The 24,165-nt window shown below is 50.9% G+C and overlaps 2 protein-coding genes across 3 annotated transcripts in view; one reads left to right on the top strand and one right to left on the bottom strand.

Annotated features, from left to right (window-relative positions):
- The window catches only part of SMC5 (structural maintenance of chromosomes 5), a 49,506-nt gene extending 46,759 nt beyond the window's left edge, over nt 1–2,747 (top strand). The window contains exon 26 of one of the 2 annotated variants that reach the window (XM_035558549.2): nt 1,095–2,747. The gene's annotated coding sequence lies outside the window, so the exon portion shown is untranslated. The remainder of the gene's footprint in view (nt 1–1,094) is intronic. The other variant, XM_035558551.2, reaches the window with a different exon arrangement.
- Nucleotides 2,748–5,569: 2,822 nt separating this feature from the next.
- On the bottom strand, nt 5,570–21,633 carry KLF9 (KLF transcription factor 9). Its single transcript, XM_035558553.2, has 2 exons — nt 21,099–21,633; nt 5,570–9,133 (listed from the first exon to the last, which is right to left on the bottom strand). Exons 1-2 carry the CDS (start codon nt 21,631–21,633, stop codon nt 8,904–8,906), a joined length of 765 nt encoding a protein of 254 aa, XP_035414446.1. The 3' UTR covers nt 5,570–8,903.
- Between the last annotated feature and the right edge of the window lie 2,532 nt (nt 21,634–24,165).

Genomic DNA, 24,165 nt, shown 5'->3' with positions numbered 1-24,165 from the left:
GTTAGAGCAAGCAGATGTGTAAGTTGTGAAATATATTGTTTTATTTTTATAAACGTGCGTGACATGAGGACGTTTGATAGTGTTGATGCATTCCCATGCTTAGTGTTTGATTAATGTTGTGGGGAAGGAAATGGGGGAGGTAGATCTGTAGTTAAAGATACTCACTGTTTGCTAAGCTGAGCAGAGGTTCTGTGGCTGTTCCCAGGGAGTGGCTAATGTGATTCCCAAGCAAAGCAAATTTCCACTCTTGTCACTGCATCCACCGCGCTTAACAGTGCCTGTGCTGGTAAAGGAGCACCACACTGAACTGAAGGGCTATATTGACTCAGCAGTATCCCAGTAAATACATCAAAATATTTTGTAATTTTATGGAAGTTTTGATGTTCTGTGCATCAGTTCCCTGTCTTCTCCTCTGGCTTTAGTTGGCCTGATTCTTGAAAGGTGCTCTGTAGTTTCATCTGATCTGACTGGCACAATACCTGATGGGAGGTGTCTACGGAGAGCCTACATCACAGGCGGGGGGGGGGGGGGGAAACCTTGGCAGTCCAGCTTCACTGTAAATAACTCTGAGCCAAAATTACTCTCTTAGGTTCTGACTCACTGAAACACAATGTCCAAAATAAGTTTTCCTAGAACTTCTTGTTACAGAAGCATTTTTCCCAATGCCTTGCTAAACCAGAATAAAGCCAGGATTCAGTACATCATAATCTGGGGATGAAGGAGATGGGGAAGAGAATTAAATCCATCTCTGTTCTGAGAAAAATCCCTTGTCCCAGCCTGAACATCAGGAAATAGCAGGAATATTTCTCTTCCATAGCATTCATAGATTACGTGTGCTAAAAATCAAGTTTCTCCTGTGTGGCTCATTTATCTACCTGTCCTTTGCATATCTGCACAGCCTGGATGAAAGTTGGTTTTGTAGGCATGGGGTGATTTAGGAGTAGTTACTATACTTAAACTTCATTTTACTTCCATGCTAGTCATTGGCAAGTCACTTACTAACATGCTAGTCATTGGCAAGGCTGAACTGGTAATCAGAGAGAGGAGATGGGTTCAGGAAACAAATGTGTTTAGCTGCTGAATTTTTTTTTCAGGTGCCACTGTAGCAATATTGAAACCCAGCAGGGAAAATGTGGAAAAATAATGGCAAGAAGGAAGAACAGAGGCAGAAGGCTGAAGAGGTGATAACCAGCACTATAGCAGCCTGCCAGCCATCATCATCTCTTGTGGTTCAGCCCTTTCCCATCAGCATGATCCCCAGCCATTCCCATCTCTCTGGTTTCCACCAAATTCACCAGCTTTTCTTCACTATTCTGCTACACAGTTGCTCCCAAAGTAATTTTCTAGTTGTCTGGTATTGCTTCTGTTGATCACTTGTCTCCATTAAAGCCAATGTTTTTTTTGACAGTGTATGTTAGTCCCAAACGATGACATTATACATGTCATTGGCTAGATTTTAGTATCGCAAATGGTTTGCATCAACTGTTGCATCTGGAGCTACATCAAATCTTGGCATATATTTCCAGTGCATACTTGGAGAAAAGCAAGACACCTGTTTGAGAACTGACAGTCTTTTGTGAAGCATGGAGATGAGAACACTGCAAGTAAGCCGAAAAAGAATTACAAAAGTAACTTTGTTGAGGATAAGTAACTATGCATGGCAGTGGGCAAAGTTGGCTTTGGTAGAAGCAAGGAGAAAGGAACAGATGCTAACTGAGAAGATGGTTGCAGAAGATACCAAGGAAATGCAGGAACTTTGGAAAAGAACAGAGCAGATGATGATACAGGTAACATGCAGTATGGATGGCTCAAAGTGAATACATGCTTCAAAGTAATCAGAACCAAATAATTTAAAGAGGGAAGGCATATTATTAGACATCTGTGGAGAAATCCTCAAAGAAAAGACTGGTGAAAATAAGGATATTAGTGAAGGAAAGGCAAGCAGAAGAAACAAGCTAGAGCAGGAGCAAATCTAAACTCAGTATTATTTAGCAGATACTTGACATACAGCACTATGCAATAGGTAGCATAAAAGAGGCAGGTGTCTTTGGGAGAACTGGAGAACTAGTGTTTTCAGCTGAAGAGCAATTACTGTCCTCTGGGGTCATAAGAAGAGTCAAGGAACAAAGGGGATTCCAGGAAGAAATTCTGTGAGGAGACCTTCCACATGTCAACTAGTTCCCCTCCTTTACCAGTTGCTAACTAAAGCTTTAGAAAGTTGTGCTGCTTGATCGTGACTGCACTCTAGTAGTAGTAGTTTGTCTGTGTATTATCTTCATGGATGACAAAATGTTTTTGTTTTTTTGTTTGTGTGTGTGTTTCTCCTTTTCCTCCTTCCTCGATCGCCAAGAATTACAAACTCTGAACACGGGGTAAATCCAAAGCAGATGATCAGTAGAGAGCATGGAAAGGGACTTGCTCTCAGGTACCATAAACAGTATCAGTCCCACTCTGTGCTGCTGCAATGACACTTACAGGTCTGTTTAGGTAAAAAGCCAAAGATGCAATGGTTTCCTGTGGGCCCCCATCTGGATCCACTTTCTGTCTGCTTCTGAGCCTGATTGTGCTGTTCATGAAGGATTTTTATGTTCAGAATTCTCCTTGTGTTTAAAATACTCTCTGCTGTATGTAATGCACTGGTTTGATGTCAGTGTAATGAAAGTGGTACAGGCTCCAGAGTGCATACAGTTCCTCAAGCTTCGGTATGCATTAAATCACTGTTCTCATGAAAAACTATCGTAGTATGTTATATTGAGAGAATCTCCTTTTATTTCAGCTTGAACGAGTTTACAGAAAGGCTTTCCCAGTTGAAGTATAGCAGTTGAAAAATGATAGCCCTGTGAAAAATGACTCATTGAATGTAGAAGCTGAATGTAGCTTTGCTTCTAGGTAAGATTGTCTTTCTGTGGTTCAGTAAAATGGATGCAATGATTTACCATCAACATTGCATAGGCTAATAACATAATTATGGTTTTCCCTGGCCCTATGTTTCTTGACAGAGGAGTTATGCACGTCTTTTCTTGGGTTCTCTGAAGTGTTTTTTGCTTGGAAACACTGTCAGAAACCACCGAAGCAGTGGTTAACAGCAGAAGAACACAAAATGTTGAATGTGGTTTCTGCAGGGAACTGGGTTAACTTACACCTCCCTCCTTCTTATCTCTCCTGAAACTTCACCTGATGTCTTTCCAACCTCTGCCCATCAGCCAGAAGAAGAAAAGGCCATTTGGAAAGACTAAGACAATTCTTTGCACCTTTTCATCAGAGTGTTAGGAGGGCTCTGTTACTGTCTGTGCATTTTGCTTTCTTTTTCTGTGCCTTCTGAATTCCCATGGGGCTTTTTTTGGATGTTGGGATGGTAAGTTGATCTCATCTATTAGATGCTTTTCGTAGTCCTGTGGTGTATATACTCCATTACCTTTGTACCTTCTGTTCAGCAGTGCAGTCTTCTAGGTGTTGATTTCATTAACAGGGTATCACCTAAAGGGTAGCAGACAATACTGAAAGAGGGATGGATGGCTGTTGATGTGGAAAGCAATAGGATGTTTGTCAGTTGTAAATTAGTTGTCAACTGAGGGCAATGGGCTGGTTAGAAAAACAGCAACTTCACAAATGCAAGCTGAATGCAGCAGGGACGCTCTGCTCACTCTCACCCCAAAAGGAATACATGGGCTCCTTATACAGATGTATAAAGTGGGGAAAAGTGTACACTAATACAGAAAAAAGGGTTTGTTATGGATTAGAACTGATGCCAGTCAAGAAGATCCCAGGTTGAAATGAGAAGAGTTCTGTACTACCTGTGGAAGTGTTTGGGGAGATAATTTAAGGGACGTGATTTCTCAGTTGAGGACAACATGACACTGAAAACACTGTAATTGCAAAATTCTTGTCATTGGGAAAGCTTCCCTTGCTTATTTAAGGCAGTCCATTAAAGAGGGCTTTGGTAAGTAAGTACATTACTCTGACAATGGTGACTTTGCTTTGTTGTTGATGTAATTTGTCAGATGTGGCTGGCAGGTGTGAGGAGCTCAAGCTGTAAGAGATTTGGCTTCCAAAGCAAAAGCCCGTGAGGAAGTAGCAGCTCTCATGGAGGTCTGATGCAGAAAGGAAACCTGCCTGACTCCTTAGCCCTGAATGAGTGAGTGCTGAACAACATTGTTTTAGACTCCCATGGAAAAGAAAGTCAGCCTGGTCATCCTAGCAGGCAGGTTGCATGTGAACCTTTTCTGAACCACTCTGCAGACATTTAACTGGACTTCCATGATATTGAATGGCATGTTTCCTTTCTTCTCTCTTCAGCAGAAAGTAGTAAAAATTCTTCTTGTAGAAATAATTGTACTCTACAAATCAGTTGGGCTGTGGTCAGAGTCACACTTCCACATGTCACTGCTGAAGTCTTACAGTCAGCATCCATGGAGGCGCTTCCAGTCTTTTTATACCTTGCCTATTCCAGCCAAGATTTACATCATTCCTGGAAAGACTATTCTGTATAGTGTACTAGATCTCAACAGTTGGAAACATCCTCCTCAGGCTATGGCATTGTCTACACTTGGAAGATTTTGGTAGCTTTTCCAATTAGAGCACCAAGGGCAAATATTAAATACTTTAAGGTGAAGACTAAAAAACATCCTTTATGATGGGAATGCAGAGGAATAAGCTCAGGGGAATGAGCCCTCTGTCCTTTACTCCTAGAAACAATGACAAACTGAAAAAAGAAAACTGTGCTGAGTTTGTTGTGTTTGTCCTTTGGCTGTCCAGCCAAGGACAGACAGTTCCAATGCAGTATCGAAGCCAAATGTGCCTGTGAATTTAGTTCTAGATGCGGAGGGCACACATCTACCCCTCTGTCTCTGCCCATGGTGCCACAGGTTACACGTTCCCTTGGGTCCAGGGACCCATCTTGCAGTTACACCCTAGTGTGGTTCCCAGGTGCCAGGTTTAAGTTCTCATGCACCAAGTTAAGTTAGTTTGTGTAAGTAGTTGCTTCTCGCTAGTCCTGACTGTAAACATCAATGAGTGTTTTGGTGGAGGGCTCCTTGCCTGTCTAGCCTTTGGAGGCTGCACGGCTATGGTGTTTTTATTTCCTTGCCTCAGTGAACTCCCCCAGACCTTTGGAAGTCTCCAGGCAGTGGTGCTGGGTGTACAGGCTGCAGCATTGTTAGCTCACGGAGCAGCTCTGTGGTGCAAGGGAGAACAGCAGTCTGAGCTCAAAAGCTACTGAGCAGTGGGAAACCTCGTAGGTGCTGCGGCAAATGTGTGCAGGGACCCTCTTTCTGCACTGCAAACTGTCTCTGTAGTAGTGGGAGAAGGAATCTCTCTGAAAATACTGGGGAAAGGTACAGAAGCAAGACCTACGCTTAATAATGACAAGCAAGGCCGGGACCTTTGAAACTAGTCCATATGCCGCTTAGCTCAGGGATTTCACTGTGTGCAGCAGAATTTTTAAAAATAATTATCTAAACTGGATGATTACTTGGTTGGTTTATATTGATTGGTTTACATGATCACTCTTTGACTCCAATCATTCAAAACAACCTTTGTTTTTTTAACTCATTTTTTTTTATTTTGACAATATATATATACATATGTACAAAAACATCTATGCCTACTTTTTTTTTCCTTTTCTTTTTTTTTTTTTTTTTTTTTTTTTACAATTTCATGTGATTTACAAAACAGGACAGCAAAATAACTTATAAAGGATACGAATACTGTACAAAAATAAAACCGGTTAAACTGTTGGAAGTTTGTATCTTACAGTGTTACAGATCATGAATCTGTAAAACAGCATTTTGAAGAATGTGTCCAGTCTGGTGTATGTTGAACTAAGTCCGTCTGCAAACTGAAAACAGATCTGCCATAAAGGTTATGAGAAACTGTTTTGAAAAAGAAGTATGTTGAAGTATGTATAGCTATACCTTTAAAGCCATGACTTCACTACAGTAATGGGCTTTCTTAACCAAGGAGAGGAGCTGTCCTAACTTCAGCACTATTAAATATTTCCAAAATAGTACAACAAGTATGAACGGTATTAGAGAACCCGATTTTCCTTTTCTTTTCCAACATTTGCAGCACTCTTTGAAACTTAACTTGAAGATGCAGAAAACTAACCTAGAGTTTGTTTCATGTATTAGATCCGTTGTTTGTTTTTACTAGAAGAAAAACTAAAATACCCAAATGATCAATACAATAAACTGAAATCTCTAAACCTGATCATTTCCCACGTATTCTGTTAGTGGTTAAAGAATCACATTAGTCCCATCTGTCCTATGCTGAAATACAGCATACATTAGAGTAGATTGGTTACGGCTTAGGAAGGTTTTTTTCAGAAACAGGATCTTGTCACCAGTGATAACTACATGAGTTTATGTCCCTTTGTTCCATGGACCAAGGTAACCCCCTGCCTGTTAATTCTTTTAGAAATTGAAGAATTAATGATGATATTTCCTTAGATGCGCATTCTACCCCAAGTATTGAAGCTGGGATCCATGAATCTGGCAATTTGCTTCCACATGTAGGTTAATCCCAGTAGCTGTAACCAAACCATTTATCTATTGATTTAGGAGCTGCTTATCAGCTGTGGCTTCCCATTGTGTTTGACAGCACATGAGGGTGTTTTGTACTTCACAGGACCAGGCCTAAATATTCCCAGTACTGCATTTGTCCTACAAAATGGCAACAATCCAGACTGTAGGACAGACTCAAAAAGGTTATTGTGATCTTCACAAAGAAGAAGGAAGATGAATGTGCATGCTCCGTTGAATCGCACTGGGCTACACGTGGCCCTAACCCTGCTTAACAAGGCAGCAGTAACAGTACTGGTAAGCAGAACAATTTCTGTATTTCTAGATCAGTAGAAATACTGAGGCTACCTGTTTTTTGTTAGGAAGAACATACGTCCCTACAACTCAATTTGAACACCAGAAATTAAAGTTTGGTTTCTAAAATAAAAGTTTCACAAAGCTGAAACGGAGGTAGAAAGTGTGCTTGGTTTCCTGATGTCTTCACTGAAGAAAACACATCCCTTTTTACTCCACAGACTGCTCAACATCCCTAATGCCTTAAAAGCAGTTCTCTTCACATAGACAGAATTTATCAAGAACTACACAGGTAAAAACACTATATGCAAACCGATTTCTAATGCTGAAAGCCTTATACAACTGTAGAAGAAAATACTCTACTCTCTGAGCTCATTTTTTTTTTTAACATTTGTTTCTAGGAAGCAAGCTTTTTATCAATTAAAACAATAAGATACGGTAACTGCAGCTGTACTAACAGGATCTTTATGTACAGAATTTTACAGGATGACCTAAATTCATCTGCAGTGGAAACACTTCGGATTTCAGTGTGATTACTCCTGAGATGAATTGGGCCCTAAGTCTCTATAGTAGGGCTGCACCTCCCCTTCCTCTTCTGGAGGAAAGAGTAAAAACAGAACAGCAGAAGAATGCTTCTGGAAGAAATGTGTAAACATAATTATCCCCTTATAGGTAGCTGGGAAGGGAAAAAAAAAATCACTGATAACCTGGTATGGTGTGTGGTTTTAACATGAAAAAAGATGAAATACATAATGACCATGACTTGGAAGTTCAACTTCAGTCATCTTTTTGCTCCTTTTAGAGAGCAAAACATAGCTTTAAGTTAAACATAATATTGCCTTGATTGGTATTTGGTGTGTCATGCATGACACAGGTATGACTGCAAGGTACTTAGGGAAGCTGATGCCAGAAGGAATATTGTGACACACCTTGTGTGTTGTATTTCCAATTAGCTCATGGTTTTCCCTCATACTCTACAGAAACAGTGATCAAGAGATACGGGAGCCCTTCTGAAGTGCTCTTTACAATAAATTTAACTGTTTCCATTAGCAGAGTGCTCTTAAGGAAAGGTCTACTCTCTCCATAAGCACACGGAACTCCCATTGGATGCGGCAGGAGTTAGGCACGTGTATGAAGAGAATAAATCTTTAAGGCAAGTGTATGAAGAGAAAAAACCTGTAAAAAAGCAGCAGTTTATAAAGATGGTAGCTGCTGTAATCCGTCCAGTCAAACAAAACACAGCAGAATAACGAACTGTTACTGGCATTTCTCTAGTACAGTACTGTATTTATTGACAAATGAAAATATAGATCAATTGAGAGACGTATGTTTCTGCCCTCGTCCCCCCTGCCACGTTTTGTAGGCTGACTTGTATTTTTCCAGGTAACTGAATAACAGAGCTAAATACACATATGGTCAGAAAATGACTGAGTGGTTGTGTTGGTGTTTTTTGCTTTAAGTATCTGCTTGAATTATACATGTTTTTACTGGAAAAGTGCAGCTTATATTCAAAAGTATAGTTAATACAAAGAAAAATTAAAAAGACCCCTTTGCTTTAATGGGTCTTCTTGAGTATAAATTCACCTTATTTCAGTGTATCAATCAGATGCTATTAGTAACATGTAATGTTTCTCTTAACAGTCTTTTTAAATGAAGGATCATTCTGAAATATAGAAGTAAACCCACTTCTACAATGTGCTATGGATTTTATATCTGAGAATTACTTATGTGACTCGGAAAGTGGTTTTACTCGACAGACTCTAAAACACAAGCAGCATTACATTGTTCAACAAAACATGTTCATGACACAGCAATCACAAAGACCTCAGAGTCACGCTACGGTGGTGTCACTGGCCGGACCATCCCGTGAGACGTACGTATGCCAGTCTCAATGCGCTGAATGGCAGAAGGCGGTGGTCCCGTCCTTCTGCCCGGAATCCCCTTCATCAAGACGGCTGCTCCCAGCGAGGGGGAGAGCGTGAGTGGGAAGCACAAGGTGCTTATGTTCTGAACACCGGCTACAAATGCTTGATCCCCAGTTGCCGGACGCACCTTGCACCCCCTGCTCCGCTCCCCGGGCCGGCCCTGCCTTCACAAGGAGCCAGAGCTGGACTTTTTGGATCGCTTGATCATGCTGGGGTGAAACTCGGTGTGGCGGCGGGCATGCTTGGTCAGATGGTCGCTCCGCATGAAGCGCTTCTCGCAGAGAGGGCACCGAAACTGCTTCTCGCCGGTGTGGGTGCGGTAGTGCCGGGTCAGCTCGTCAGAGCGGGAGAACTTTTTAAGGCAGTCGGGCCACGTGCAGGGGAACGGACGCTCGCCTGCAGAGAGGAAAGGAGAATAAGGTGTTTAGGGAAGGGGGCAGCGTGCTGCCAAAGGGACGTGGCTCTTGCTTTATGCCAGGGCGCTGGGGTCTGCCGAGCCGCTGCCGACTCGCTTGGCAGGTTTCAGCCTCACCACCCTCAAGCCAAAAAACCCTCCAACCACACCAAGCCTTACACGACCCCAGTGGATGAGCCCTGCCCATGCCTCCACACTTTTTATGTCAAATGCACTATGGTAGTTTGAGAGGAGCACACCATTATTACTCCTCTGGCACTTCCATTCTACTGGATAAAATCGTCCACAACCATTAGAAAAGCAGCCAAAAAAAAACACCTCACCTACAAGAAGTACTACCTGCCTGGGAAGGGACGAAGGGGAGAGAACTGGGAGAGCACTGCGGCCTTGGGGCTGCAAATCTGCAGAGCAGAAAGGCTGCGCCTGCCGGCAGAGGTCCTCTGCCCCGCCTCTCCTCCCTTCCCCTGGGCTGCGCCAGAATGTGATGGTCTCCCCTCAGTCTCCTACATGTCCAGTTTGAGGACAGGAAAACTGTGATGTTATTTGCAGCTCTATCAGTAGAAACATTTGCTGTGGTGGTGAAGAACCAAACCAAATGCCTTAACCTAGAACACCTTTGTTTTAAAACCAAGGGTGTGAGGAGCAAATGATGCCATCATCCTCCTGGCACCCCAGATCCCTGTGGCTCAGCCCTGCGGGCTGCCTGGACCTCGCGCACAGCCACGGGCCCAGTACCATCCAGCCTGCAAAGCTGACTACTCCATGTCACAGAAGGAAATCAAAAAAGCTCAGGATACATCATGTACCAGAGCCATTTGATGCCTTAATTCCTTTTCTCAAGAGCCTCCTGAAGGGAATATAAATGACAGCTTTGTGACAGCTATTTATAGTCAACCATGAAATACAGAAACTATCCCAGGAGATTTCCAGCTTGGAAGAGTTGGAAAGAAATTCAAGAGCTCCAGTACTTCCTGGTACGGTGCAATTTGGCACAACACACAAGCTCACTGTACATTTGCAGATTGCAAGAAAAGGAGTTATTTACAAGGAAGTGTGCCTTGGAAAACTCCCCAGACACAACAGCCTGGACAAAAGACTGACGACTGGGATGAACAGCCCAGCAGCCAGGAAGACGACCACAAGCAGAAAGTACAGCAGAGCTCTTGGGAGGAGAATGGGGGTGTGGGGAGGGGGCCAGCGGGCTAGTCTGCTGGCATCCAAGAGACGCCACACCAAGGAGGATGACAGCGGGACAGATGTGCTGAGATTATGCCACACAACCAGCCCTGAGGGCCTAATGAAAGTCTCCGAAATAAAGCAGACACTATAATGGCTTAAGCTTCCAATTATGTGGTGCTCCTTGCCAGGCAGACTGCTCTGTCCCACACTGACGAGCTTTTGGTTCAATTTTAGGCAGATGAGCAAGACCGCATGCATCAAAGCAGCCTCTCAGGCCAGGCCAGCGTCAGCACAGCTGCTTCTTGCACGTTTTCTCTCCTCACCTGGCGGCGGTGCTTGCCCTTGGTCAGGGAAGGAGAAAGCAGAAGTAGCACAATGCCAGCCGTACCTGCATGTTAACCCGGAGGAGACAGAGCTGCAAGCTATCCTGACCTGTGGAGCTTTATTTTATTATTTTAAGTACAGACTTCCTGCTGTATTCCTTTAAACATGGCTGGAAGCCTTTCTGAACAACCACTGCCTTTGTGAATGAAATTAAAGCTGTGCATTCACTCACATGTGCACAAGGGCCATGGCCATAGCTACGAGGCAGTGCAGCACCAGCAGGCGCCATGTGATGGTTTCACAGATCTCATCTGCCTTTGCTCTGCCCAGTGCCTGCACTCGGCCTCCCAGGCAAGCATTTCACTGGTACTACTCTTTTGCTATCTATCTCATGGTTTCTGTCACGGCTTCATGAAGCAGGCAGCAGTGGGAGGTGCAGAAATCTTTCCAGATCCCTAGGGGACGTGGGAGAAGTGCTGTACATCATGCATGTGTGGAGGCATCTCATATATAGCTCCGTCCAGAGCACTGGAGGCAGCTCAGGCATCTTGACCCTTCCCCAGAAGCTGCATTCCCATCATCTGCCTCGGGACAGCTCTTCAGCCTGCCAAAGTGCCTAACTCATAGAGACCAAGAGAGAGACCGAGTACCTAGGCTGGGTAACATGGATCTTTGGTGCTCAGTGTCTACTTGTTAGGCACTGTAATATGCAAACCAGTTGCTTGAAAGCAGTGTTTTATTTTCAATACTTGCAGAAGGGAAGAAAAAACAGAGTCTGCTTTCTGGTTCCTCCTGAAACGCATGGGAAACAGTGTGACCTCCGCCATCGCTGCCCGGCACAACCACTTCACTTGCCGTGGGGAAATGGTTGAGGTGCGAGGCATCCACGAGGCTATGGGCTGAGGCAGCACTCACCCGGGATCCCTCACATCGGTTCGCAGCACTGCAGTACCCAGACAAGATCATTGCCCCCCAGGGAGCAGGGGGAAACAGCTTCACTGCAGAAAACCCCAGCCATGGAGGCCTGAAGGCCGCAGGGCCTTGCCCAGTGGAGGCATGCTTGGTGCTCAGGGTGGTGAGCGCAGTGGCTGTCACCAAAGGACACGGACGGTCACGCTTCCTGAGGCATGTGAGAATGGGAACCCACAGCAGGCCACCTTCTGCCACCAAGTACAGCGATGGAAAGTGATCTCATCACCTCAGTGGTACGAGCTCCAGGAGGCTGTCACAAACGCTTTGGAAACGCGCACATGAAAAAAAAAAAAAAAAAAAAGAAAGTAGGCCAGGCATAATCCGTGACACCAGGAAGTGTTAAAACTCAAAGAGCAGAGAGACGAGGGGGAAGAGAGAGACTTCTCCAGGCCCTGGGTGTTTGTCTCCGAGCCTGAAGATCTGTTCTCCTCGGTTACAAAGCCATAACCCATTGAACGAGCCCAGAGAGATGGTGCTTCAGCGACCAACTGAACAGATGCAGCACAGTGGTGGAGCACAAATTTGGAAGGGTTTTTAGGCAACACAGAGATGCCTGATGGCACGCGATGACAGTGCACTCAGCAGAGCTGGACCTTGCAGTTTCTGGTTATATTTGACATGCTATTCCTTAAAGCAGCAGAGGAGCACACAAGTGCAGAGGCGTGCTGCCACAACACAGAGCTGTGATGCCCATAGTGCTGCCTCCACCTGTGGACATCCCTTTTTGTGCCACGTCTAAGCAAGCCAGAGGTATTTTTTCCATATGATTTTTCCCCCTTAGTTTTGGGAGCAGTATTGCCAAGGCTTGAAATGAGCAAAACGAACCATTAAAACAGGGTGCTATTATGCACTGCTGCCTTTGGTGGCAGTATGCTACTTCGATTTTAAGACATGCCTGAGAGGGAATTTCTATCAATCGATGTAGGAAAGGCCATTGATGGATCACAAGACATTAAAACTGTGTGCAGTAGAATCTGACCGCAGAGATAAAAAGTGTAAATAATTCTCTTCACCAGACGTATCCATGGCAGCTTACAGAATTAACCACTGAAACAAACTGGTTTACAGGAATCGACTCATCTGCAGAATTCCCGTTCTTTGTCCTGTTTGACACCAGGGGTGCAGCGGGAGGCACAGTTTACACTGAGATGGCACAACAGCACAAGCTGATGTTGGCTGTTCACAGGCCTTCCCTGCTCCTGAGCCCTGACTTGCTTTAAATCCCACATAAATATGAAGGCCGTTGCAGATCCTTTCAAACTGCGCTCTCTCGCTTCACCCAGTCTTCTCTCTCTCCGTTCATCCTCCCCACTCTCCACTGCACGTGGTTCACTTCTTTTTGAGCGTTTAAACTCTCTATCTAGGCTGATTTGTAAAACCCGAGGCAACTCAACGTTATTCCTTTTCCATTTTATTCTGACTAGATTGAAAACTATTTAGCTTTTTGCCCTGCCCAGAGACATTCCAGATTTTCCCACATGGTAGTCTTGTACAGGACGAGTTTCTGAAAGAAAGAACATGGAGTGGGCATTAGCAGACTCATTAACAGGGCAGATAGGTACTGGTATCCTGACTTGTTGTTTGCCTTCTCACTAAAAGTGCTGATTTAGATGTGGATGGATGACTGAGATTAGGAGCTGCAGTTTGTATTGGCTTTAGAAAAGATGACTTCATTCAGGCAAACAAGTGATAGAGAAGGTCTGGAGTGTCTTTTTTGTCCCAGGGGAAAAAAAAGTGCTGTGTTTTTTGACAAAGCTGAAGACAAAGTTGATTATCATACACTTGAGCTATTCTCTTGGCTTTTAACAGGGCATGTCCTAGGAGCGGAGCAAACTGAGTTTCTGTGATGAAGTACTAATTTTAAGAGAATTACTAAATTGCTTTGAGCACTGACTTTATGGAAGACACTCAGAGACTGCTGTTGGTGTGGATGGAAGTCTGGCCAAGATGAACGCTTTGCTAGCCTTGTACTGTTTTTCTGGCTGACAGAAATGAAGTTAGATGCAGCCATGAGTAAAGCCTGGGATCTACGCTAGCGAACACAGAACAGTTTGCCATCAAATAATGATGATGATACTGCTTCACATATTAATTAGAAAGCCAAATGGACTGTAGCTACACCTGCAGGAATGGACAGCTAATTAGACACCCGTGACTGACCTGCATATTAAAGAGGAGACCACTGGGAACGTGGTAGGACTGCTCTGCCAGCTATTCATAGCAGCACCTACACTAAGGTACCAAAACTGAAGAATGGGTCCAAGTTCGACTTTTGGGATGTGGTGCCTGTGCTTGACTCCCACTCTCTCTCTGGCCACAGGACACGGCACGGCTAGCCAACATCTCCTGCCACAGCAACACCCACCTCTGCCTGTGGCACCTGCCCAAAAGCCCAGCCATACGGCATGACTGCAGGGCTGACCCGTCCCATCAGAGATGAGGAGGGAAAGACTGAGAAGGGAAAGCACACAAACAAGGAAAGCTCAAAGAATGATTTTTCTTTTTTCCACCAGGCAAGAGCAAAACTACTTAGGAAAACAGGACTGCCATTTGCAGGAAGGCAGAAGAAAAAATGGGGGAAAAAAAAAGCATTCCCACAGCTTCAGTGGGCATGATCAACTCCTTATGATTCAAATAAAAACAAATTAATCTACACTTTCATCTTCTGAGATCCTCCTGAACCCCTGTGGCTGCTGGAGCTTGAACTTTCCAAAGCAATCTTGGTACTCTGGGAAGATCTGCTCCTGAACATCAATCCTTGGCTTAGACACAACAACGATAACTCTTCCCTCCACAACCCCCTTCTGTGACCCCACTCAGCCACCACTCCTGAGTGTCTCAGTGTCTCCTGAAGTATCACAGGTCCTGTAGAAGAATAAGTGTCAAGAACATGGTCCAGCTTATTGCAGGGAAAAAAAAATAAGAGTAAGGGCAGTCTCTCTTTTTTGCCACAAGACAGCTGTATTTCAGGCCTCTTTTTTCCTCGAGTGTCATTGCTTGCCTGAAGGAGCAATTTCCTGTGAGACACTGGATTCTGACCAAGTGTCCAAGGTGTTCTGATGAAGGTGGCTCTTACAGACATCTGTACTCCCAGTTCTGGGCTGACAGACTTTCAAACTGCCTTTTTCCTTTTCCAAGACAGGTATTCCAGAACTGGAGTGTTAAAACACACGGCAATCACAGGGTAGAGATGCTGGTGAGAAACAGCACAGAGCAAGTCCAGCAGAGAGGACACTAGGTGCAGAACAAGGGTTCCTGGAACACTTCAACCATGGCCAGCCAGTCTGGCAAGAAGATCAGACGCTGCCTACAGGATAGACGATGGACAGAGGGGTTGCACCACGGGGTGCACCAGGACTGAACACCACAGGACAATTCAGGTGTTAAAATGCTGCTTTCAGCATGCTTTTACACTGCTGTGACATCCTCAAAACCACCACTCAACAACTGCTTGTATCTGCAGGTGTCTGAGTCTCTTTCAAAAGAGCAGATGCAAAACCACCTGCTAAAACCCACCACTGCTGAGCGCCCTAGCTTGTGCCTACAGCCCAGCAAGATGCAGTCCTGCCACCAATACACCTGATAACAGCACCAGGTGTAAGGGATACACCCCTGCAGCCTCTCTACCAGCACCCCTTCCTACAAGTCTTGCTTTCTGCGACTGTACTTCCTTATATCTGTCAGTCAGGGAGGGTACCTGGGATGTGAGAGACCTCTTCAGATCTCACCAGAGAGTTAAACACACACTTCTCATAGCCGAGAGGAGTGTCCTCAGCAGTAGACTCCTGGGTACTTGGAATAAGCTTCTACCTCTTACCCTTTTCTATCTTACCTCCATTTGAACTTCCTGCATCTCACAGTAATACTTAAATATTAACTGAGCAATGGAGGGAGACCAACTCCTGCTCTGGTGCTCAGGGCACTTAGCTGGGATTGCAGAGCACTGGATTTGGGCTGCTGTCCTGTCTGGGTGATTAAGTACTTGCTAAGGGGGAACAGCTCTGACAGAGGAAGGAGCAGAAACTTTCCCCAGTCAGAGTGGCCTCTCTCCAAACTCCAGCAGAGCAGGGACCTGGGAACGTGTCTTCCAGTGACCACAGCCATTCTCTCAGCTACCGAGCTGCTGGATACCGCAGTACTGTGGACTTTCCCCACTCCTCCCCCCTAGCACAGAAAGGAACAGCTTGGCACGGGCACTTTGCGTCAGGAGGAGGTTTGTGCCCTGGAGGAGCCCCCCTCTCCAGCCAGGCACCAATTACTGGCATGCTGGCATGACGGCCCCGCGCACAGCTGGGGCTCCCTGCCTCTCCCCGTGCCCTCAGGTGGCAGACGAAGGACTCTCTTTGGCCTCCACTGGGCGACCTGGCTCTTCAGAGACCAGCGCTGCAACCATCTGTGGGGCTGGACCAAAGCACCCACGGCCAACCTGTCTGTAGGGTCTGTCGGGGCCAGGTGGACACGAGCCCGTCTCGCTCACTGCTCTCTGGAGACACGTGGGAGGGAAGTTTTGTGGTGGCTGCCTTTCCAAACTGCTCGTGTGCTGCTGAGGGCAGTGCTGGAGGCCGGCAATGCACGCAGCCACTGTGCTTAATGCATTCCCACCACCCCTGACTAAATAAACCGAGCGTGTCACTGGTTTCGTCTTCACATGCATTCGGGAAGATAATTCTCATTAATCTAGTGTGAATTTATTAGCCAATAATTCAGCTGACTCTTCCCTCTGAGGCATTTATGGCCAGCATTCCCCGGCTGTTCGCCCTTGCTCGACGCTGGATGATGAACTACGCATCACAAATGCACGTTATTGGAAGCTGCCTTGCCATCAGTCCGGCCTTTCGGTCTTTGCCTGCCTCCTCCCTGCTCCTCCAGCCACGGGCCTGGGGGCTCGGCTCGGCGAGGAACGACAGCACGGTGCAGAAGCATGGCCGACCACGGCGGGGAATGGTTGTTCCCACACGGATCCACGCCGCCAGGACTGCGAGACGTGCAAGCTAACAGAAGCAGCTGACACCTACCCGCAGGGCCGTCAATGCCACAGCGTGCACAGCAACAGTGCGCACAACCTGGCAGAGCTGCCTTCCCAACACATCCCTCCAGAAACGGGAGTCCCATCCTGCTCACTGCTTCTGTCCTACACATCTTTAAATCTTCATTTTTGGTTTGATGTAACCCATAAACACCTCTCTGGGGTGCTTTCACACCGTGACACACGCGCTTGCTTAGTGTTTGTATTTTTAAAACTGGGAAAATAAAAACAACTGAGCAAACATTGAACTTAATCTTGAGGATCTGTGCCTACCTTACTCGGCTGGCAGGGCTTCCAGTCAGTACAGTCATGTTTCTGCAAGACCTGGAAGTGTGCCTAGCAGAGCTCTAGCAATTTACACATTTTGTGAGCCCTTGAGAACGGGGGTTTCAGATGGAGGTCTGGTTTTGGCAAAAGTGTCCTGCTGGCTCCACTTCCTGCTCTTCAGTCTTTTTTTAAAAGGAACTGGCAACGTGACATTGCATGAGCTGGGAAAGAGGGGCTTAAAATGCTAAATTTCAGATTACGCTCCCATAAAACACCCAAAAAAGAGCTCGGCAGGCAGAGGATTGTCAACCTATCATCATCCGTACAGTCTGTCAAGCTAGCGATAATCTAGAACACAACTAACAAAGCAGCACAGTCAAAACCAAGCTGATAAGGGGGCTGGATCGACACCATCGCATCCAGATCGCAGCACGAGGCAGCTGCAGCGCTCATCTCCCCTTTCTACCAGGACAGCTCCTGAGCTTCGCTTTGCCAAACGCCAACCCATGGCCCCACGCCTCTGCCCACAGCCTGCTGCTGAATCTCCACTAGAGCCAAGAGCCAGGGGAGCTCCGGGGTCTACCGACTGCCTGATGTCACGAAACTCTTCGTGTGGTTCGGACCTGGTCTCCATGATGGAAAAGCTGGACAAAAAGCCTGGTTGACAAGGCAGGACTTCACGCACGACTGCTGGTTTTTGAGTGCCTAACCTCTTCATTAGAGGCAACTGATGTAAACGTGAATTTCTCTTCAAACCACGACACCAAATGTTGAGAAGCATTTGGGATTCACCTCCCCAGGCAAGTGAACTCCCGTGGGTCCCGTAAGAGGCACCGCATGAACCAGCTTCATGGTACCTTCTCTGCTCCTAACCAGGAGGGCCTGTTCTCGGCAGCCACAAGCCCTTTAACTGGTTACATTCACACTGTAAGCAAACGTATGTTCCTTAAATTAAGCTTCTCCTGACAGTTTTTCTGCTTCTGCCTTTCAGTACCTCACTCGTTGCTCCACGCTCCCTGCCCTGCCCTTCTGACCAAGGTGGCTTGTTTGCTCTCGCATGCCTTTCCCCATTGCCCAAGGAAAGGCTCCCTTCACATCCTTCTCCGCTAAGCTTCCTACTGCCTCCCTTCGTTTTTGAGGCTCATAATAATGCTGCACATTACCAACCATAACCAAACCTCTGAATCAAGCTATTCCAAGAAGACCCTGAATTTTCAAGGTAACCTTCCGTCTATCTGCTGCTACTCATTGCTTTCTTGTGTGGCACAGACGTCTGTTTTCTCCTGGCCTCTGCATTGCTTCCAGGGCTCTGGTCTTGTTCACATCTTGACGATGAGCCTGGGCCTTTTCCTCTGCTCTGGAGGCCCCCAAAGGAACACCTGCAAGGCGCGGTCATGCCACCTCTCATGCGGAGACAACGCTCCTGTAATCCCTGCCACTGCATGCAAACTTCAGCTGAGTTTGCATGTCCCGTGCTCCCACAGCACTGTCCCAGGAGGGACGGGATGGATACTTCAGAGACCAAGGTAAGGTCACTTTGTAGATCTACTCCTCCACCTGCCTTCCTGACAAACAGCTTCGGCTTGTGAGCTGGCAGGGACACCACCACGCTTTTCTACACAAAGTGCCATGCACCTCAGAGCTGCTGCTGGAGGCGGCCTGCACAAAACACTCAGCTGAACCAGCGCTCCTGCTCAGGACCTCAGAATTTAAGCAACAACTTCCAAGCTACTTTTGCATAGCATTGATGAGACAGGCAAGGCAATTTGGCAATTTCTTCGTTTCGGCGACCTAGGTAGGATGCACGCTGCCGTCAGCAGACTTCCTTGTTAAAATCAGCACGGCAAGCAACTTCTGATGGATGGCCAACCTGGGTCTTCTGGACACTGAACTACACTCAAGGGCCCCAACTTCAAGAAAACGAAGATGGATACTTTTAGTTTCTGATGTGGGGGTGCCTCTGAACTAGCAAGTTTAAAGTGTGATTAATAAGATCCAGACCTCCAACCTCTGAGCATCAAGCCTTTGGTCTTCTACTCTTCTACCTTCATTTGGTATTTCATGTCTCACTTTCCATTAGCTTACCAAAGTTGTTCCAATGAGCTTTTAGGTTCCAGCATTACACAACACGGACCAGCGCTTTCCAACCCGCTTAGTGAGTATGAGTATCCACGAGTACAGGCAGGTGTTGCCACAAGCACGCTCATGGGTGTGAACAGAAACAGTAAGTCGTTTCCCAAGATCAAGAGATTGAGGGGTAAGTGTTAACAACTGAAGACCAGGAAGCCTCTACCAGTGGCTGTGCACATACTTCAACCAAAGGCTGCAGAGCAGCAAGAAAGCAGTTTGGTTGCCCGATGGAAGTGATTCAAAAGGCTCAGAAATGACAGAAATAACTTGATACAAAAAGGGAAGAAAACGGTACTGAGGAAGGAGGGAGTATTAGTGCTCTGCAAAAACACCGCTATGAATAACTCTGGCGATCCAATCAAGCCCCACTGTTGCTAAGGAATTGTTCTGCCATCTATAACGATAATTAGCATTAGCGGTATCATTCAGCATTTCGGTTAGCTCCAATTAACTGCTCACATTAGGAAGCTCTGAAAGTTTATTACTGCTGCATGTTTGCAGTGCCCTTGATCACACAGGGCTACCACGGCGGCGCGTTCGCGTGCCCGAGTCAGGCGTCTCGCGCCCGGAGCTCAGGCCCCCCGCTCTGAGGGGCGCACGGTGAACCCCACGCCCCAGAGGTACCTGTTGTAAGGCTGCTGCTTACAGCAAGCCGTGTGGGCTCTGCTGTGCGTTAATTTGCACGTCGTCACCCAGAACGCTACCCCGGTTGATGTCTATTTTGGATCAGGGTGGGTACCTGAGCACTGGGTAGTAGGTGGAACCGATACTAGTCCATTTCGTTTGTCACTCGCGAGCCAAATTTTTGCAAGGCATCGGTTACATCCAGCCTCCGAAAGAGCACCGGAGCTCCATCCCCGAGCTGACAGCTCAGCAACCCCTGGCACAGGTCCCGGGGTCGGGCAGGGGGCACCGCGGGCCGTCTCCTCTCCCGGCTCACCGAGACAGCCAGGACAGCCTTACGGCGGGGCTCGGCGGCCGAGCCACCCGCGGCAATCCCCCTCCCGACCCCGGCAGGTCCACCGGGACCCCAGGTCCCGTCCCACCGAGGCAGAGCCGAGCCGGAGCTCGCCCAGCGCCCAGGTTCGCCTCGCCCTGCGCGGACAGCGCTGAGCGCGCTGCCTCGCGGCGCGTCCCTCCCTTCGGGGGCAGGTTCGCTTTGTGCTTCACGCCAGCCCGGAAAAGGACCAGACCTGTGCGAAGCACCGAGACAAGCCCCGCCGAGGGGCTTCTTCCCCCGACCTTCTGCCTCCCTCCCGTCCACGGGGAGCGGCTTTCGGGCAGCCCGGCGCGCTGCGCCCTGCCTCCAGCCGCGGCTCGGACACGCGGTGCTGTTTGCTGAACTCAGCCCCTCGCTCCGAAGGGCTGAAGAACACCGAAAAATGATATTTAAAAAAAAAAAAAAAAGCCCACGACCGACCACGGCCGCGGCAGATACGCCTTATGGCCGGGCTGCCGCCCCGACACACCCTCCGGGACACCCGGGGCGCCCGTTCCCGACGGCGGCGGGGGGGGGGACGAGCCGGGACGGGACCGCTCCGCCGGGACAACACCCGCGGACCGCGCCTGTCCCTCGGTACCGGGTGTCCCCGGTGCCTGCTCGCCCCCTCCCGCACCCTCGGCGGGGGCGTGCCAAGGGCACCGGCCGGGCGCGGGGCGCTGCGGGAGCGGGGCCGCCCCCCGGCGGGGCTTCGCTGCGACCCCCGGGCACCCCATTTCCCAAAGCCCCCGGGTCCCCACACCCATTTCCCCACACCTCCGGTCCCTGTCCCCCCACTGCCGCAGACCCGCCCGGGGGGGTGTCACGCCCCCCCCCCCCCGCGTTCTCCCCCGCGGGGACCCCTGCCCGCGGTGCTGCCCGGGGAGGGGTCGGCGTGAGATTAAATAAAACACAATCAAATAAAATAAAAATAAATGAGGGAAGAGAGAAGCGGGCGGAAAGGGGCGGGCGGGGGCGGGGGGCGGGGCGGGAGGCGGCGCGGCGCTGCCGGCAGGGTTCACCCGAGGACACGCGGCTCCCCGCGGCCGCCCCGCCCGGCGCGGCTGACCTGTGTGCACCCGGTAGTGCGCCTTCAGGTGGGAGGACTTGCCGTACACCTTGCCGCAGCCGCTGTACGGGCACTTGTGCCGCTTCTCGGCCGACAGCTTCCCCTTGCCGGCGGCGGCGGAGGCGGCGGCGGCGGAGGCGGCTGCCCGCGGGGGCGGCCCGGGCGCGGGGCTGCGGGGCGGGCTGGAGCCCGGCTCGGTGGCCGCGTCGCTGTCGGAGCCCGCGTCGTCGTCGGGGCTCTCGAGGCTGTCGCTGCAGACCGAGGGGGCGGGCAGCGGCCGGTACTTGTTCAGCTCCAGCAGGCTCTTGGCGATGGCCAGCAGGGCGCAGTAGTCCTGCCAGGCGTCCCGCGGGTCCCGGGCGCCCGCCTCCCCCTCGCCCGCCGCCTTCAGCCGCGGGGCGGCCCCGCTGCCGGCGCCGCTGCCGCTGCCGGCGCCGCTGCCGCTGCCGGCGCTGCTCCCGGCGGCGGCGGCGCGGTTGGAGATGGACACGAGGCACTGCGCCGCCACGAAGTCCACGTAGGCCACGGCCGACATGCCGCGGCCGCGCCCCGCGGGGGGCCCGGGGCCCTCAGCCGCTGCTCCCGGCGCCGCTCCCCGCCGCTGCCCGCCGTCGGGCGCCGGGGGCGGGGCGTCCTGCGCCGAGCGGGACAGGGCGGCGGGGCGGGGGGCGGGCGGCGGCGGCGGCGGCAGCGGGGAGCGGCGGCGGCGGCCCGGCGGGGCCGGCGGGGCCGGGGCTGCGCGGGGGGAGCCGAGAGCAGAGCGCCCGCCTGGCGCCGCCCGCCCCGCGCCCCGCGCGCTCGTGCCGGGGAACGGCCGCGCCGCGTCCCATCACGTCAGGTTCGGAGCCCCCCGCCCGCCCCCCCGATTGGTCAGCGGGCAGGGCCGGACGCCGTGTTTACCTTCTCCCCCCCCCCCCCCCTCCTCCCACCCCGCCCCGGCCCGGCCCCTCCCCGCCCCGCCGCTCGCGGGCGCCTTTTGGCAGGGGGGCGTGCCCGCCCGCCGGCCCGCCCGCCAATCGCCGCGCCGCCTGCGCCTGCCGCGTGCGAGCCCGCGCGCCCCGCCGCGCCGCCTTAAAGCGGCGATGCCGCCCCCGGCGCGGAGCCGGGCGGGTTAAGTGGCCGGCTGGGAGCCCGGCCGTCCCAGCAACCGGGCGGCCAATGGGAAGTGAGCCGGCTGACGTCACTGCGCGGCCCTCCGCCAATCGCAGGCGGGCTGCGAGGGGGCGCGCGGCGCGCGGGGAAGCCGCCCGGTGGCCACGCCCCCGCCACGCCCCCCTCCCGTGCGCCCCGTCGGGGCCGGGCACGGCGCCGCCCCCCCCGCAGCCCTGCGCCGGGGCACGGGCGTCGGCCCCCGGTCACGGCTCAGGGACGCGGCCGCGTTACCGCCGGGCCGACCCCGGCAGCCCCCCAGGGCCGCACCAAGCAGGCCCAGCCCGGCCCCAGCCCGTTCTGCCGGGCGGCGCCGGGACAGCGCCCGGCGGTGGGCTCGTCCCTGCTGCCGTACGGTGGGGCCTCGCAGGTCCCGTGTTAGCAGCGGGGACGGGCATCTGCGGGATGGTGCTGAGCGGGAAGCGCTGGTGGCTGAGCGCACCCCGGGCAGGGCGACGAGACGCTTGGTGTGGTGGTGGTGGTGGTGGTGGTGGTGGTGGTGAGCGTGGTGATGGTGACAGTGGTGGTGATGCTGGTGGTGGCGGTGATGACGGTGGTGGTGGTGGTGGTGGTGATGGTGAGGTTGGAGAGGAGGGTGGTGATGTTGGAGATGGTGGTGGTGGTGGGGGTGGGGGTGGTACTGGTGATGACGGTGATGGTGGTGGTGATGGTAGTGATGCTGGTGGTGACGGTGGTGGCAGTGGTGATGCTGGTACTGGTGGTGACGGTGGTGATGATGATGGTGACGGTGATGACAGTGGTAGTGGTGATGCTGGTGGTGGTGACGGTGGTGATGGTGATGGTGCTGATGATAATGGTGGTGGTGATGATGGTGGTAGTGATGATGGTACTGGTGGTGGTGGTGGTGGTGATGGTGGTGACAGTGATGGTGGTGACGGTGATGACAGTGGTAGTGGTGATGCTGGTGGTGGTGACGGTGGTGATGGTGATGATGCTGATGATAATGGTGCTGGTGATGATGGTGGTAGTGATGATGGTACTGGTGGTGGTGGTAGTAATGGTGATGGTGGCGACGGTGATGGTGGCGACGGTGGTGGTGATGATGGATGGTGATGATGGTGGTTGTGGTGATGATGGTAGTGGTGATGATGGTGATGATGGCAGTTACGGTGATGACGGTGATGGTACTGGTGACGATGGTACTGGTGACGACGGTGTTGATGGTGGTGGTGCTGAGGGGGGCTGGGCACACAGCCAGCCGGGGCACAACACGCAGCACATGGCGAGGACAGCTCAGACCCTGCCGGCCCTCCTCGCCCCTCCGGCCGCCCCGCTCCCGCTGCGGCCGCCCGGAGCCTCTCTCCCCGCTCCTCTGCTGCCGGCCCCGCTGCGCACTGCGGGCTGCAGGCGTACGTGCGGCGCGGCGGCGGCATCGCCGCTTTAAGGCTCGGCGGCGGGCGGGGGAGGCGGCGCGCCGGGTTCAGCCGAGGACACAGCCCCAGTTCTCAGAAATCCCCGCGCTGCGGGAACATCGCGCTCCGGCACCGCAGCCCCGCCGCCTGCCCTACATCGGGGCCGCCCCCGCCCGCCGCCCGCCGCCCGCCGCCCCCAGGCCCCAGCCCCGACGGGGGCCCCGGCCCCGTGCCCCCCGCTGTGTGCCCCCACCCCCCCCAGCCCCGTCCCGCTGGGTTTTGGGGTCCGGGGTTTGGGGTCGGGGCGTGTGCAGGGCGCGGGGCGTGCACACGGGACACGCGCGTGTGACATGTGGCGGTCGGGCTGCGGCCGGGGGCGCCCCCGCCAGCGCAGTCCTTTGTCATCGTCCCGCACCCGGGGGGGGGGGGGGGGGAGGGGGATCTTTTCCGTAAATTTTACGATTTTTTATTACATACGTCTGCGAGTCAGTGTTATATTTATATATATATAATAATATATGTTATAATATTGTATAATAATATAT

This window comes from Cygnus atratus, chromosome Z (assembly GCF_013377495.2).
Source record: "Cygnus atratus isolate AKBS03 ecotype Queensland, Australia chromosome Z, CAtr_DNAZoo_HiC_assembly, whole genome shotgun sequence".
NCBI lineage: Eukaryota > Metazoa > Chordata > Aves > Anseriformes > Anatidae > Cygnus > Cygnus atratus.
This window is presented reverse-complemented; position numbering and strand designations above follow the sequence as displayed.

Bases quoted from the DNA above. Each gene is read 5' to 3' on its own strand.
- KLF9 (XM_035558553.2), bottom strand. From the start codon at position 21,633: ATGTCGGCCGTGGCCTACGTGGACTTCGTGGCGGCGCAGTGCCTCGTG. The intron at 9,134-21,098 runs GTCAGCCGCGCC...TCCTCTCTGCAG, and splicing joins GCACTACCGGGTGCACACAG to GCGAGCGTCCGTTCCCCTGC.